The 16,742-nt window shown below is 36.5% G+C and overlaps 2 protein-coding genes and 1 long non-coding RNA gene across 5 annotated transcripts; 1 reads left to right on the top strand and 2 right to left on the bottom strand.

Moving 5' to 3' along the window:
- Nucleotides 1–899: 899 nt before the first annotated feature.
- Nucleotides 900–1,600, top strand: LOC119068273. Its single transcript, XR_005086123.1, has 3 exons — nucleotides 900–974; nucleotides 1,221–1,368; nucleotides 1,435–1,600. It is a non-coding gene; the product is annotated as an uncharacterized LOC119068273 (long non-coding RNA).
- Nucleotides 1,601–3,041: 1,441 nt separating this feature from the next.
- On the bottom strand, nucleotides 3,042–4,902 carry LOC119068241. 3 transcript variants are annotated; one of them, XM_037171768.1, is made up of 3 exons: nucleotides 4,628–4,902; nucleotides 4,239–4,569; nucleotides 3,042–4,196 (listed from the first exon to the last, which is right to left on the bottom strand). In XM_037171768.1, exons 1-3 carry the CDS (start codon nucleotides 4,803–4,805, stop codon nucleotides 3,146–3,148), a joined length of 1,560 nt encoding a protein of 519 aa, XP_037027663.1. In that variant the 5' UTR covers nucleotides 4,806–4,902; the 3' UTR covers nucleotides 3,042–3,145. The 3 variants fall into 3 exon arrangements, with proteins under 3 accessions (XP_037027663.1, XP_037027661.1, XP_037027662.1); XM_037171766.1 differs by having other exon boundaries at nucleotides 3,042–4,569; XM_037171767.1 differs by having other exon boundaries at nucleotides 3,042–4,566.
- A 1,049-nt stretch (nucleotides 4,903–5,951) lies between these two features.
- Nucleotides 5,952–13,019, bottom strand: LOC119068256. Its single transcript, XM_037171794.1, has 2 exons — nucleotides 12,882–13,019; nucleotides 5,952–7,142 (listed from the first exon to the last, which is right to left on the bottom strand). Exons 1-2 carry the CDS (start codon nucleotides 12,895–12,897, stop codon nucleotides 6,196–6,198), a joined length of 963 nt encoding a protein of 320 aa, XP_037027689.1. The 5' UTR covers nucleotides 12,898–13,019; the 3' UTR covers nucleotides 5,952–6,195.
- Nucleotides 13,020–16,742: the final 3,723 nt, after the last annotated feature.

Below are 16,742 nucleotides of genomic sequence, written 5' to 3'. Positions count from 1 at the left end.
AATGAACGAATTCTGCAAATTAATAATCCACCACAAACTAGCTAAATATAATGATGAGAAATATGATAAAATAAATCGTATACGGTGTATTAATAACATACAATGTATGCACAACAAGCACAAATTGAAATCGAAGATATCATAGACGACAAGAGGGCATAATATTATGGTTTCAATTAAACACAAATCATTCCAACTATTTAACGAATGCTTTCAATATCATGGCAAAATTTCACCAATTTTCTTAATGAATAGTCCGGTTTTCTTATGACTGTTTCATCGGTTGATTTACTTTCTGGTGGGTACAATAATTTTTGCACACAGCACAGAAATGATTATTTATTATCTGATGAATATTTGTGATAATTTTGATTCCCATGGGATACGTGTAATAGCAGATAACGAATGCCTTGTAAATGGTTATTACTGCCTGTTCCGTGCGAAAATCGATCATTACATGGCAGTTTGCCCCCTGCGAAAATAAACCATTACATATAGAAAATTTTCGGTTTCGGCGTGTAATGTAGTATTACATGCGATGTTTGCGGTGCTCATATGCAAATTTTCCTCTGAACGAAAAATTACCAACGAGAATGGACTATTGCGGAAAATATTAAATTCAGAGTTATGCAGTCATATCCAATATCCAAATGTAAACTATTTCCTATTTATCTAAAAATGGAAGAGTCCAGTCCTTCTGCTTTACAGTGAATATTTCAATTCAAAGGCCACAATAGCATAACTGTTGAATGTATTTACATCACAGAACGTAAATAATTTTCTTAAACTAAATTCTCATCTTACAAGCAGACACGTCAATCATACAGAAATTGAAAAATTTCGTTGACATACTTGTGAATATAACTGGAGTTATACTCACCAAACCAGTCAGCTTAATTGGTGACACGAATTCTGAAAGAGTTTTGCTGGGCATGTGTCTTCTGTATGCTTTAATTTTAACTGGAGCTTTCCAGGTACAGTTTCCTTGGGTGGTGTTTAGCATTTGGTAGACCTTATATAATTGACCGACTGACTGTTGAATAAAATTAATGAATTGATAAAAAATGAGATCAGTTCAGAGTGTTGCTTCCGGGATAGCTCGCTTACTGAGAAAAATCAGTTGTAAGGTTATGTAAGGTCACGCACCGCCTGAAAGGTTTCCATAAAAATTAAGAACCTGGAATCATCAATTCTAACATCGAATTTCTCTAATCGAATAGGGTTGCCTGATTCAAGTCTATACTAAACCATTTACATATCCAAACATCGAAACTTTGGATGCGCTAGACAAAAGTGGTCTTTGGATCGGAATTCAGTTCAATAATAATGTGGTAGACCTCTTTGAAGACCGTGGGGACGCACCATTGAGTAAGTTAACTTCGAATTTGGTTTTTGTTCAATGTCGCATACAACATCGAAAATCGATTTTTTAAGGCCGTTTGAAGCACAAGCTCTTTTTTAACATTGATGACACGGCTTTTGAACGAGTTGCACATGAAGGTGGTATTGCTGTACTCGAACGTGGTCTTAATGAGCCGAGTCAAACTAAAAAATTCAGGCGATCCAACGGTCAAAGTCTATTAAATTTTGTTAATGAATGTCCTAAGTAACAACTAAACTGAAGCTACGCCCAAGCAATACAAATTTAACACTTGTATGTTTCAGAGCTTATACTCTAGCCTTGATCGTACGCCGAAACTATGTTTTGGCTGATGTGTTAAATGACTATATAAACCACATAGCCCAAGGAGGTCTGATTATCAAGTGGTTCAGAGATACAGCTTTCACATTCGATTTGGAATACAACTTTCATCACAACAGGTATATTGTTGTTGAAGATATTGTGTTGGATTTACGTCATTTGGAAGTGTCCTTTTGGCTATTGGCACTCGGTTTCAGCATTGCATTGCTAGTACTTGTGGGTGAAATGGTTGTGGCTCGTTATGAAAATAAGTTATGAAAATTTGTTGGACAGCATTGACGATAATTTAGTGAGAAAAAGACAACTATTTAATGCAGGAGGTAGGAAGGAAATCACATGTAAACTTAAAAAAGAAAATTCCGAAAAATAAAAAATAAAATAAAATCTTCCTAAAATTGACTTTTGACAATGCACTTCAAGCTAAAGTGATAATAGTCGACAGCCGCCAAATATAGTACTATTTTGCATGAAATGGTTTTTTTTACAGTGTTTCACAGTTGTGTGCCAGTATTTAAATTCATAACGGGATTTAGGTCACTCCTTTGAATGTATTTTAGTCGCCTGATCCTGCCTGGCTTACTTTACTCTGTCGTGGCATCACTCATGCTTGAAGTGCGTTGCTTTTGAGAAAAATTGACTCTTGGAGAATATATTTCGGCATAGCAGAGTAGAAGGTAATGCAGATCCGCAAAAATACACAAGATTACTAATCACTAATATTGTTCCACCACTCAGGGCATGTTATCCTAAAATTCACCCGAAAGTAGGGTTCCATGTTTTTGTGATCGAAGGTTTGCATTAGGGCGAGATCACAGTTCTTAGAACATGGTTGGAAAATAACTGAAATATAGCAGACGGTCCAAATGGCAGAAAAGTGTTTGAACAATCTGTGGAATTACAGTCCACCCACAGGTACCAATTTACCGTATTTCGGTCGTATTATACATACAATTCACACAATCATCATCGCTGTGATGATGTGGTGAATGTATGTACAATTATTAAAAGAAGTTAGCCAGCTGGTTTATACGGAAACATTATCGATTTCATAAGTGTTTGTAAAATGTAAAACAAGGGAACGGTCCTTCTGTGTACAATTACTGATTCCCGAGAAACCCAAGAATTACAATTGGTATTAGAGGAGTCAATTCCGTCAAGGAAAATGATGTCATTCCTATTACCGTAACTCACCCAAGTAGTGAACCGATACTTGAAATTAAGTGAATATTGTCTTGCGGATCCACATCGGAACGGAACAACGGGTATATCCATATCCTCCAGCTTCCATCCAAACCAGAACTTAAAAAAGTGAAAACAGAAAGAATATTTCATTTTATTGATATAGTCATGTAACGTACAGTTCAAAATTCACAAAAAAATGAACTGAGGGCATTGCTGTCATCCTGTCAGTTTATAGGCTTCAATCGTAAGAAACTGAATTTGCTACCGCATCCGTCGTTTTTTACAGGTTCCTGCGCTCATTGCCCCTGATTTCCGTTTGTGATAACCCTGAGCGGCCGATCGTGTAACAGCCCGAGCCAAATCGCTGTTACGCTTCGCCAAACTTACTCGGGGCATTTGTAGAAAATCATAGAATTGATCCCAATTCTTAATCGCAACCACCGTACCAAACAGATTCTTTAGCTTGGCGGTGAGAATATCTTGTACGCGGCCGAAATTCGTACAGAACTCGGTAAATTCCATAGATTTGGTCATGTTCGCGAATTTCACTTGGAACATTACCAAATTGCGACTGATTGTGGTGGCATGAAATACTTTGGCCTCACGATCAAATCTGTACTGATGTAGGTCGATGAGCTCTGGATGGGCCGGTGGAGAATTGTGATTGCCAAAGCAGTACCAGAATACATTTCTTGTATCCAATTCGTCCATGAAAACATTTGAGATTTGTTTCCATGTCCACTGTGTCGATACCGTCAGATGCATAATAAATTCGCCCAAATTTGGAACGGCTCTTTTAATACGTGCCGACGATGATGCCATGAAATTCGTCAAAGCGCTGTTCGACGATTCGACTAACTCTTTTTCATCTTGAGCGTATTGCTTCAAGATCCGATAGATTGAAAAAAAACCGTTGATGTATGCATCGTTGTCCGCTTCGTTCCTGCCATTTTTCATTATTTTCACAACGGCAGTGTTCATCAGAGATGCGCACACCTTAAACACCTTTTCCGCTTCAGAACCGGAAAAACGAATTCCTGCACAAATTCGGTCAACGGACGACAGGAATTCCTCTTTTATGTACGGCCAATCCTCGATACGACTTAAAATTGGAAGCCAGTATTCGGAGTGGATGGATTCGGATGATGGCAATTCGTTGTTAATGTATTGATAAGATGAGGAGAGAATGCCATTTCTCGGATTCTCTATGAACACATCGTAACCAAGAGTTGCATTGTTTTTACGTGACAATTTTGCTGTCACTTTTTCAGGTACTCCCTGTTGCAATTCCTTTAAATGTTCACAACACGAGATGTTTTCTCGATTACTTGGCCTTTCAACATAATCTATGCAGTACAGACTTGATTCTGTAGATGAAACTGGCCCTTCCTCAGGTTCTACTTTCACGCGACTCCATGGCAACGAACAATAATCACCCTTTTTGGTAGGCTCCGGGAGTGGTGCATTTATTCGATTCTCAATGCCGGCACGGTAACGCACACTCCAATTTCGACTCGTATGTGACTCTTCTTCCGGCTCTACTTTCACAGCATTTAATGGATCCCAGTCATTCCAATTTCGGCCGACGCTCGTGTTTTTTGTAGAAAGCAAACGTGGTGCCTTTTGAACTTTTTCACCACGATCACGGTCGTTGTTAACTTTTGTCTCATCTCGGGTGGGTTCTGCTAAAAGTCGCATCAGGTAAGGAACACACATTCGTTTTGAAGAGAGATTAAATTGTACCTTCGAAATAGCACATGGAAGAAATATTTGGTGGGAGTGGTGCCGGAGGTATGCCTTCATTGTTTGAATACCTTTCAGTCTTTAACATCCATTGTTCCATAATAGCTGCCCAATCATGTTGACGAGTCAAATAATCAGCTTGTTTATTAACACTGGAGTTCCGATTTTGTTGATACATTTTCGTCAAATTCAAAAATTTATTACCGACAAACAGGTGCACAAATATTTTGTTTTAAGATTGTCAGCTTAGACAGCGTTTCGAATAAAGAGTGTGGGGAGTAGTGGGGAGTAACGTCAGATTGTTTACATAAAGGCGAGTACACAGTTCGTGAAAAACGACTGAAAAATAGCACACGGTCCACTGACTGAAAAATGTTTGAAAAATCTGTGGAATTTTACAGTCCACAGTTACATATTGGTAACTTTAGTGAAATATAATAATTATCAATATTTGCATATCAACATAGCACTGCTTCTAGCACGAACACTCATTTTTCGAACGTCAAAAACCCAAAAATTGTCAAACATGTATGCGTGTACGATTTACGATTATGTGTTTTTATTCGTGATTCCTATCTTTACGGGAAAATACAAGGCCTATTCTGATTGCATAAGCCTCTGAATATTTCTTATGTTGATGCTAGAAGCAGAGCTGTGGTAATATTTTCCCGATAACAATTTCAATAAATCTGTGTCGTCCATCCATTCATTCTCAAAACGTCGTCAAAACTTTGCATCCCATTCTGCATTTTATGTATTAAGAGGCGTCGGGGCTTAGCTAAAATTGCAGCCTCCATTCTTATGTTTCTAATTCGATTTTCGATGATATCTTTTTACCAGAATCCAAGGGCCCTCTCAATAGAACAAACTGACAAATTAAAATGAAAAGTCATATATTTTAGTGTGTGTTTGTGTGTGACAGCTTCGTGTACAGACAGTAAAAAGGGACTCTTAATGTCAAAAGTAAAGGAACTCATAACGTCAAAATAAAGCAAAATTGACGTTTTCGTGTTAGTGGTGTGTGTGATATATTTGTGTACCTGATTTGCACGATTGATTTTAGGCAATTTCGCGGATTGTAGGCCGAACGGAGTGAGGCTTACAAGCGAAAGTGCCTAAAATCAATCGTCCAAAGCAGGTGCACATGTGAGTTTTCATGCAAAGGGCCGAAAACTCGAGAAAAAATCAAAACTTACCCTCATTTTTGGCCCGAAGCATGAAAAAAGAGTTGCCAACGACTTTCGGAATCGTTCAGAACTCACAAAACGAAACCGAAATGAAACACTGAAACGAGCTATTTTACCCACTGTTATTTTATATTTTCAATAGAAATTGTTTGAAAACATAATTTTCATATACCAAATGAAAAGCCTGCAAAAAAAGTTTCCTCTTTGTTGAAAATCGATTGCAGCTTTTTGTATATTTGTACACCACGTCATTAACAATGCAGATCTCAATTGTATTTTTCTGGCTTTCTCCGACATCCAAAATTACGCTTCGGTTGTTTTCTCTCCACAAACCCACATCCGTGCACCCACACCGTACACACTGACACACACCACTTTCAATCAAACCAAATAACTTTTACCGCTGTCTATTGAACTGTATTGATCAATTGCAATCATTTTCGAATTGATTTGACCCGCATGACATAAACCATGATTTCTATCGGAATTGTTGAGAATACTTTCAGCCTGAACAATTCGGTACAATGCGCTGTCGTTTTTCTCCGAAGAATCGGCATTTCTTGTGGATAATTCATTTTCACCATACGATAATTTCCGGCTGTGGTTGTCGCTACTTAATTCTGGTTCAATCGAACACGCACTTGATAAATGATTTTTTTGGCAATTTTTCAACAATCTTTCGTTGTTGAGTATTGGCTTTGTGGAAGTGGAACACTTTCTGTTATTATCATTGACCGTTGAAGTCGTAAGCGATAAAAGCTTTTTTTTCGGTCTCGGTGGTGGCACTCGTTTGCTACTGGAATTGCTATTACATTCAATTCGTCTTGTGTTGTTATTGGAAATATTCGCATTACGATCAATAACAGAGGTTTCCAAGCATCGCTCTTCACTAAATTCAATTTTATAGTACTCATGGTACTGCTCTATTGAATTGAAATTATTTTCCACATCTTTGTTGTTATCGCATGGCGAAAAAACTTCATGCACATCCGTAGAAGATGCTGCGTTCGCTGCTCTTGAAGCTGGATGGAAATTCGTTTCTGAATTAACATTCATCAGAAGACCTTGCTTGATTGCGTTCCGATTACATTTCAATGCGTACAGGCCATAATTCTCCTTCTTTGTGTCATACGTAAATGTACCCGATTTTGTTTTATCCACTAACGATGATATCGTCGAAATGTGCTGTGATTGGATGGTTACTCGGCCCGGTTGGTTATTTCGTTTTTGTGACATTCCGAAAATATTCAGTGAAAGTCGATTGATGAATGCATTTCCACTTTCCTTTATTTTTTGAAGTTTCGGCATTTTCATGTTTGGTTTCATATCTGCAAAGGATCGATAAAATTCGAGTTGATGAAATAATAGTAGATTACTACAACAGGGAAGTAATTTGATATCTCGTATCCAGATGAGAGAAAGTATCCGAGGGCTTCATCCCAAGGTACGTTTACTCATCGTGATACGAGATATCAAATTATTTCCCGTGTGCAATATGCTATTTTACTTTGCGAGCTAGGTGAGGGAATGGCCCCATTACCTCCCTTGTACAGTAAAATTATATTTTAGCCATGGCCAATGGGCCTGTTACTGTGTTTAGTCAAACCATACAAAGCAATGCATTATACTGTTTGTGTAAGATCTGAAGAGGTTTTTCTAAGCTTTTGCATAATTTTTAGTTAACGTGTACTCCGAATAGACAAAGCTCTAAACAAACGTTTCGTGTTACGGTGCGGTTCACCAGAAAAAAGTAGGATATTGTGTTCGGTCACAGCATTGCTCCGAAGCAGTGCTGTGGTAAGGTTCGTCGTGTCGAAAATGTTGATTTTAGGGATAAGATCTTGTAATTACTGATTCCTTTTAAACTAGTATAAACCAGACTACTATATTAGCCCAATACGAACCCCTATATCAGGTATGTACGTAAGCTAAGCATAGTGCGTACGAAAAATCTATTTAAAAAGCATAGTTAACGTAAATTACAGATCACGCCAGCTGGCAGTTCTAAAAAAATATTCGAAAACCAAGAAACCGTTTTGACCTTTGAGGCTTCTCCTTTTTAGACTAAAGACAATATCAGGAGAGTAAAAGGCACTACTTTCATATAGAACAGTTATGAAAATCGATTTAAACTTACTCTACCAACCTACAAAGAACCACACCCTTTTCATTCTTTTTTGGTCAGGTAGCACGTCCTCCGATCATAATTCAAAGTCTCTATTTCGTAATCCAGTGCGGAGTTTTTCGTCCGATTCTTCTCCTCTTCGAACTTAAATTCACCATTTCGAACGTCTTTACGGTAAAAAGGAATTTTTAAACTAGTTTGTGCAAGTTGTGCTCTGGTCGAATAAATTTCTTTTGAGACCTTAGTATCCACAAGCAAATGTTTTACCCTTCCTCCCCATTCCAAATTCCATCAACTGTAGTAATCCTCATAGCCCGAATAATCGGTAAGACGATGAATCTATGTGGTACGTGATTTTGATAAAAACTGGAGCACTAAGTCCGACATAGAATAAAATTGAACCTGCGTTAAAAACGACCGTTTCAAACAGCAACCACCAGAAAAATATTTCCACAAAAAAAAATATTTTTTTGATAAATTTATTAGCCATTTCGTATAACGGTTGTCTAATCCGAACCAACTTTGACACTGACCCTTTTTATCAATATAAAAGGGATTATATAAACCGTAGCCAAGCAGAACATAAAATCTTCACATTCTGCTAGATGTATGGATTAACTTGTTATACCACATCGTTTTAAAATTTATGTTCTCCACATGGGGATATGTTTTGTATAATAGTAGTGTACCGAAAATGTAACCATAATGTCAAACTATATTAATAATGAAATATTAATTTATTTCCATTTTACTAAGACATAGCACGACGGTGAAGGGTTATAGATGATGTTAGAAGCCAATATTGCCGACTATTCTAATATGGATTGGGTGGTCTGAAAGGGCAGCTTGTTTTAACATATGGGACATTCCAGCTCAATTTCAATTTTACGAAATCTGAAACGATTTCCGTAAATAATTTCTAAAAGCTTTATGAGGCTCAGCAGGTTAAATGATTTGTATAATGGCAAAATATAAATGAAAATTTAAAGCTAAAGTAGAGCGCTAATGAATGTAGCGCAGGAAACGTCAACGCAAACGAAAGTCAGAATCAATTTATTTCAGGAAAGTTTATCGAAATCGACACCATTTACTCTAACTATGCCACTATGCGTCGATTTTCTACTGGCGAGGTTGGTCAGTTCCGCCCACTCCAATTTCTTTAGCCCCCAACCTACTTGACCAATTTTTACTGTTTTCTTCTTCATGGAAGGAATAGTGTACGTCTACCTACTACACCTTTTTCTTACTATATCTATTTCCGCAAATTTGTTGGTAACGCCACATAACGCTTATGAAACCAATACAGGAACCCTGAAAAAAGACTATTTTTTTACCACATGAGTCTGTGACGGGTTGAACTCGTATGGGGCTCAAAATACGTGTCTTGCCAATAGCCAATATTGTTTATGGCTGAGCTATATCAGAATGTCACAAAAGTGTAACGCAACAAAGCTACCACGCAGGTCCTACTTCGTAGTTTAAAACTTCAGTTTGCTTAAGTGGAGAAAAATAATTGGTTGATTGGTCATCGAAAAGCATAGCCAACACAGTACAATTTATGGCTCAGAAATGACGAAATTTGTAACGGAACAAACTGTAGAATGGCCCATATAACTTGGTGTTTTCATTACTGAAAATCACTTAGTATAAACACGATTGTATTCCCACGGCACATTTCGAAACTAAAGGTAAACGATAGAGTTCACCACCACATATTCTCTCATTGATGAAATTTTGGCAGCGAATCTAAATTCAGTAGCAAACAACACACGTTTTTTTTGGTGGAGTTGTAAGAGACAGATTTCTACGTGTCTCCTTATTTTGACGTTTTACCGATCAAAATTTAAGTAGCGTTACCGGGTAGAAATCGTTTCTTGAAGATTCTAATTTCTATTTGTTTTAAGAAAGCATTTCCTAACTAAATTCCCGTTATTCCATGCTTGAGCCCAACCCTGACAATACATGTAACACCGTGGTTGATTCGGAGTACTCGATTAGTATATCACTAAATAAAATGTGAATATGGTGGTGTAGAAAGTTGAAAGGTGACGTTTGTTGCAAATTTTTAGAAATTGTCGACATTGCACCACGTTCACAAGGTGTATGGAAAATGAAATTGTGTCTAAAGCTCTATCCAACTTTGAAATCCTTAGATGTGTGGGGTCGAATCTATTTAAAATATTCCCTCGTACGAGTCACATTACATCACTGACATAGAACGCCATATACAGCATTCCAAATTTTACTCAACAACGTGTGGTCGTCAGTACATATTTCATATGCACTCTTCGAAATGGGTGTGGATTGGTTGCAAATCGAAATCGATTTTTTTTGCTCGGATTATTTTTTTTCCATAACGTCGTCGGTGGCATTTTTTATAGTAAAAGCAATTTCTTTATTATAATAATCCAATAAAATACTGGAGTGTAGATAACATGTTGTTGGGTTGATTTTTCAATTATTTTTTTTTAATAAAAAAAATCAATTTTCCGTGGAAAGGTTTTGGAATTATGAAGAGAAATTGCAATTTGAAAATGAAATTTAATAATAACTTAAATGTAGACAGGTTGAATGGTCGATGGAAATTGATGTTAGGTGGAATTAGGTATGTACAGACACAAATATATCATTGAAAGTAAATGTTGTGAATGGACAGGTATAATTGAAGTTAAGCAAGAATAGTAATTCTAGGCTTTTAAAGCCAACGTAATTTGTTATGCGCTTCCATTATTAAAGCGAATTCAATTAATTTAATTGTACCTAATTCCTGTAATTGCTGCCTAGGTTCTGAAAGAACAGGTTGAGTTACCCACGAATGTAAGTCAAATTTGAACGGTTCAGTGGATATATTCCATCTGGCATGTATATAAACTGATCGTAAAGAACTAATCGCAAGAAAAAGAGGAATTGATCGAAAGGAAAATAGAATTTGATCGCAGTAGAAGAAAAGTCTTTCTCAATAATTTTGTAAAAACATCTCACTTCAAGCATGAGTGGTACTCTAATTAGGGTACTCTACTGGGCAGCTGTCGCTTTTTCACTATGATCACTTTTGCTTGAAGTGCGTTGGTAAAAGGAAAATACTTCCCTGTTATAAGGATTGCATGCACTTTTAGTCAAGTTTTCAATTTTAATCATTTTGTAGCAAAATGTACTCTGCGAGCGTATTTTCTCTTTAATGCGACCAATTCTCTTTTTAGAACTATTAGTTTCAATACTTCCTTAAGCTTTAAGTAGAGAGGTAATTCTTTTTCAAGATGGCAGAGGAGTAAAAAAATGCTGGGAGCCATAGCCTACGCGATAAATTCAGAGATTCAAACTGTCATTTCAGAACCTAAAGATGCACGGTCAGCACCAGTTTAATCAGAACCTCGCCCCCGGCTTGCGACGGAAACCTCTCATTGGATTAAAAAAAAGTCTATTAGCATGCTTTAGGAAATGCCCTATTTGTCAACTATTTGCAACATGCTTGAGCAGAGACACTTCTAACATACAAGCTGGTGGGACAAATCACCCGCAGGCTCTGTCTCTTCCCCCCCAGTCGACCTTGCTCACTCTAACAAATCCACCGCAGTGGACCCTTAGTCTAAAGGGTAATGTAAGGACTCCCTACTAGAAAAGATTGGGCCGCTGCACAAAGCGGCCCCCGCACTGAAGAAAGAATACATTTCGGACTTCAATCTCAACTCGAATACACGAATATTCAACCTCTAGGAGTAGACCTCGGGGTAGACGTTAGTTTTATCTTAAAGTTTTGTTAAATAACACGTAACTACACTTTTAATGCAGTACATTTATGTTTAAACGCTTGAACAGAGATAATAATTAATTTTGTGCATAATGCTGAACTCAATCAAACTTTTGCAAAGTAATCGTCGCATTTTCCTCCGCTTGTAAGTGGAATATTTGTCATTAAAAAAAAATATGCAAATGCATAGCTGGGTCCCCGATAGCGCTAATTCAAACCAAAAAAATTGTGACTGAAAAATTCTAGAAAACATACCGCGCCAATATGCATTCGCTAATTGCCAATAACAGTTAACTGATGCAATTATCACAACGAATTTCATCTTTCATTACATTAGTCTCATCAATCTGCACTTATGCAAATGCGTTATTCCTAAACCTGTAGCAGTTAAACCAAAGTCGTATCCCCGATGACATTCACTGATAGCGGCACTAGTCGCTATAAGATAAGGAATTAAAAAATTAGCCACGCTACTGGCACAGAACTTGTAAAAGAATTAAGTTCTATAAGTTTATCCATTGAACTTTTTCTTCGTAAATTGCTTCATTTTAACATCGCTACGACGGAAAAAGTTAAATTGCATTGAGAGCCCTTCGATATATTCCAAAATTGTTTTTATTTTATCCATCTCATAATCGATGTACAAGATACATCGTCGTTATAGAAATAAGAATGCTAAACGATCGTTAAATTCAACAGATTACAACTTCGTTTGAAGTATTTTATGAAAATCTAAGTGGCCGAAAGATAGAAGCGTATTTCCATTCAAATTAATTCAATTCTATGGACATCTCACTAATTTACCAAGCAACTAATCAAAGATTTTGGTTGCTAAATTACCTTCGCATAAAAAAAACCTCAAAAAAATGGTGTCCTCACTCACACGAATAAGTCCACCTTAGCATGACTACGAATTCCAGTTAATTTATATCGATTTTGTAAGCATATGGTTCTACGATCGATTTATGGCTTCAACGCATTACAAACCAACCATAAAAATGTGTACACACTAGCTTCCAGGGTGAGTTTTTTTTTATTTTTATTGTATGACTCTATTGACTAGCCACTCGGTCAAACACTATTTTTTTCGCTCTACATTTAAGTGGAATCAATGCGATTTGCTCGATTAAATAAATTGATTAGCACACACACGCACACAGCGAAAAAAAAAAATATTGGAAATTTTTTACCAACTTTTCAAATAATCCATTATTTATTGTCTATCGCGTTATCAATGGCCAAAATTAATAATTCAATCAAGTCGTTGAGGATATGCAACACAATTATACCACCAAAATCACGTAGTATTGAAAACCAAATACTGGTATAGGCGATGGCATGTGAATAACTGAACTAAAATTTTGAAAATGATGGAGAAAAAAAACCGTCCGCTTGTGTATTGTGTGTATTTTCATGAATTTTAAATAATTTAATTAGATACCTACTACCTACAACTACTCGCATTGTGTGAGTTTGTGTGAGACCACAGTATAACTGGACTGGACAGTGCATGCATGTAACGCGAAGCAGATTGACTTTATTTGATATTGGATTGCATTTGATTTAATATCAAGGAATTTGATTTAGTGGATCATCGAATACACCAGATAATAGATTCTTTTGCAACATCTAGAAGTTTGAAATCTAGTATATGCTTGGGAACACAACATATTAAGCTTATGCGTGGGCCTTATTATACACGCCTATGAATCCATCTGTCCCTGACGAGTCCGGAGTCCCCGAGAGTGTTTTTTCCATATGAAATTCACGGGAATTTTCTAGAAGTAAACAAGTCAATTTTTAGATCGGCTGGACGTAACAATGTCTCTATCTGTCTTACTAGAGAAAAATTTACTGGTAAACAGAAGCAAAAGTAAATACGTCATGCTGGACAAGCAGCAACATATTCAAGTATTGGAAGAAAACGATCCAATAAATGAATTTAAGTACTTCCAGTCGTCTAAGCACCTCGGTTCCATCGTCAATATCTAGAGAAACAAGTGATACCATGGACTAAGGCCAGGGCCTATTATATTAAATTTTCCTAATTTTCTCGTTATATCTGCCTCTCAAACAACAATGAATCGAAGTGCCTTCGTATCTTTTATGGCCTTTTTATTCGTTTTTTATGTTTTCAACCTAGATCGATTATACTCGCACGACATTTTAACCTGTTACAGGAGGCAATCATATGACCAGTATTATTATCTTCCACCGATCAAAGTACTTTTAATCTGTTTGAAATCAACAATCTTGTACTTCAATTTTATTAACATGTAGTTTACTATATAACAGACCATATTTATCTATATTTACCCATAGATTGTCATTATTTCTGTTGTCGTTATCAAGAACAGATGAATAGTCGTATGTGACAGGTTAAGAGCAACTACAACTCTTTCAGGAACTTTAGGAAACTTCAAGGAATTTTTGGAGTTTTCTGGAATTTAATTCACTAAAATTGGCCCTAACTAAGGCACCTGTTTAAAAGCTCTCTTCTGAGGAGGGCCGAGGTAAGTGATATATTTGTCTATAAAACTATCGTAGTCGTAATCAAACCATTCAAGCTTAGACAGGAAGAACATAATATAGTAAGACGAACAACAATAGAGCACTCGAATACTCGACACAAACTGCAAGATGATTGGAAATCGCAACAGTTGGCGTTGAAGAAATTCAAATGCAGAGGAGGAAGTACAAAATGTTTTCGAACCATATCCTTTAATTGTCCAATAGACTACGAGTCATTTCAATTTTATACCATAAATTAAAATTGACTACTGGTGATATGTTGGTCGTCTGTGAATATGGTTACCATATTTTCTGCTCAAATTTCCGACAACATAAAAGTCTTGAAACAAAACATCAAATGTCTCGAAAAATTGCAAGGAAATTGTCTCATTTTTGTTATTTCAAAAAGGATGTCAATCTTGTCCCGCATACTTTCCTCATGTGAACTGATTCCATGAAGTCGTGTGTGAATTATGGATTATATTTCGACATCCTTAATAATAAATCATAGCAGACACTTCCTATACGTGAAGTTATGTTCAGCAAACTCTGACTTTATGAAGTCTCAATACTGATTTTTTCCCGTCAAATCAACATCAACATTAATTTACGAATGTGTTTTTGATGACTTGCTGTTTATTTAATGGAATTATAAATCAAAAGAAAATAAACAGATTAAGTGTTCACAATGTACTAATGCCTATACACACATACCCACACTCACAGTCCTTATCCATCTCTCTATGTCCCCTGATGCTCGACGTATACACTTTTTCGCTTCTGCCTAAACTTTTATCCTTTGCACGCACCCACACATTTACGAATATATAACCAACACCAAATTTCCAAAGTACTAACATAACAAGAAAAGAAAAATAAAACCGCAAAAGTTACATAAAACTTTCCCTGTCTTTTAATTACGTGTTTTAATAAGGGTTTTTGGGCTGGTCATTAGACATTAGAGTGTAGATTATGTTTTGTGGGTGCAATTAATTGATATTGTTATGGGCCAAAAACGACACGAGCAACACATTCTGGAATATAATATGGAATGAACCATGTGCACGAGGTAAAATATGTTGGGATGTTTTTATGAGTGATAAAAAGTGCCCATTTGAAAGCGTTAGAAGATTCTGATTCGTCTACGAACTCGATTTCTGAATAGTTATGTAAATAAATGGCATAAAAGTTTGCCCATGTAATACCGTCTCTGAGAGTCGTTCTTTACATTTCACAAGGGTTCTATTAAAACCATTTAGAAGTGTCTGCTGAGATAATAAATTTGCAAAAATATTCATCCATCTCATTAGCCATACGCTGGTCACGGTGCGCTTGAAACGAACTTTTAAATGGAGACAATTGAAACCGACAACAATTTTTTAAAGAATATTGATAGGAAAGAATCATCAAGATCGCTACTGAGAACCGGTTGGAAATTATCTAACTCAGATGTAATTTCGTCATTTTTCAGTTGGTGATAAATTTTCTCTATGAAGTAAGGGAAGGGTAAATACCTCTTGCTATTATTTCGAATTGATTACCCACTCGAAAGTAAGTTCGCAAGTCTGACGAATGGTGATATGAGTTGTAGGGTTGCATGCTTTATCGAACAGGGAGAGGAAAATGGTCCAGAACTCATAATTTTTCATAAACGTTTCCGACTAGCCTCAATGACCTTGGCGCTACTTGCACCAGGTGCAATACATCTTCCAGTTGACTCTTTTCCACATACATCAGGTAGATGTCAAACATGCTATGCACGAGTCACATATTTTTAGACGAAGCTGTATCTCAATCAAATGAAATGCATTCACTGGTCAAAGTAACAGCTGATGTAGCTGTTCCAAAGAGACGTTTCTTTTCTAATTATTGGATTACTTAGAAGAAATTCATGTAAAGCGAAAGTGCGAAAGTAATGGTCAACTTCCGCATGGGGGCAGGCAATAAAACTTTTCACGTCTCATACAAGTCGATTTTATTACCTTGTATACACGTGATACACGTTCATTACGTTGCAAAGGCAAGGTTTTTGAACTGATTTAACGAATAAAAATAAAATTAATCTCCAAAATGTTTTTCAACCCAAACTCTAGATTTCCCTCTGTGTCAATTTATTATGGGCCAAACATAATTGCAGTGATTCAATGATGGAAAATCGTTTTTCTCGTTAATTTTTGATTCCGTAAAGAAATCCATCAAACTTAACAACATTATATCCATCCTGAAATCTACCAGTCACCCTTTTTTCTTCTATCGACATAGTTTCATTCAAATGATTATGTTAGAGTACGTGTAGCGTATGTGTAACTCCCTTCCATATTAAATTGTGGAATGTCTAGCGAAAACGAAAATGTAATATTAAGTGACACGGATCGACATCTGTTTTTACATTATTAAAGATGCTAGTAGAAATGCTGAAATATTCTTCATACCAGGCACCCACCAACGAATTAAGAGCAGAAACATTTTCACTCCATGCACTTGTTGGGTCCACCGAAGTCAATCCCAACTTGATAAAAACCATTCGATACAGACGTTCGTTGT

Source organism: Bradysia coprophila, assembly GCF_014529535.1.
Source record: "Bradysia coprophila strain Holo2 chromosome X unlocalized genomic scaffold, BU_Bcop_v1 contig_173, whole genome shotgun sequence".
Classification (NCBI taxonomy): domain Eukaryota; kingdom Metazoa; phylum Arthropoda; class Insecta; order Diptera; family Sciaridae; genus Bradysia; species Bradysia coprophila.
This window is presented reverse-complemented; position numbering and strand designations above follow the sequence as displayed.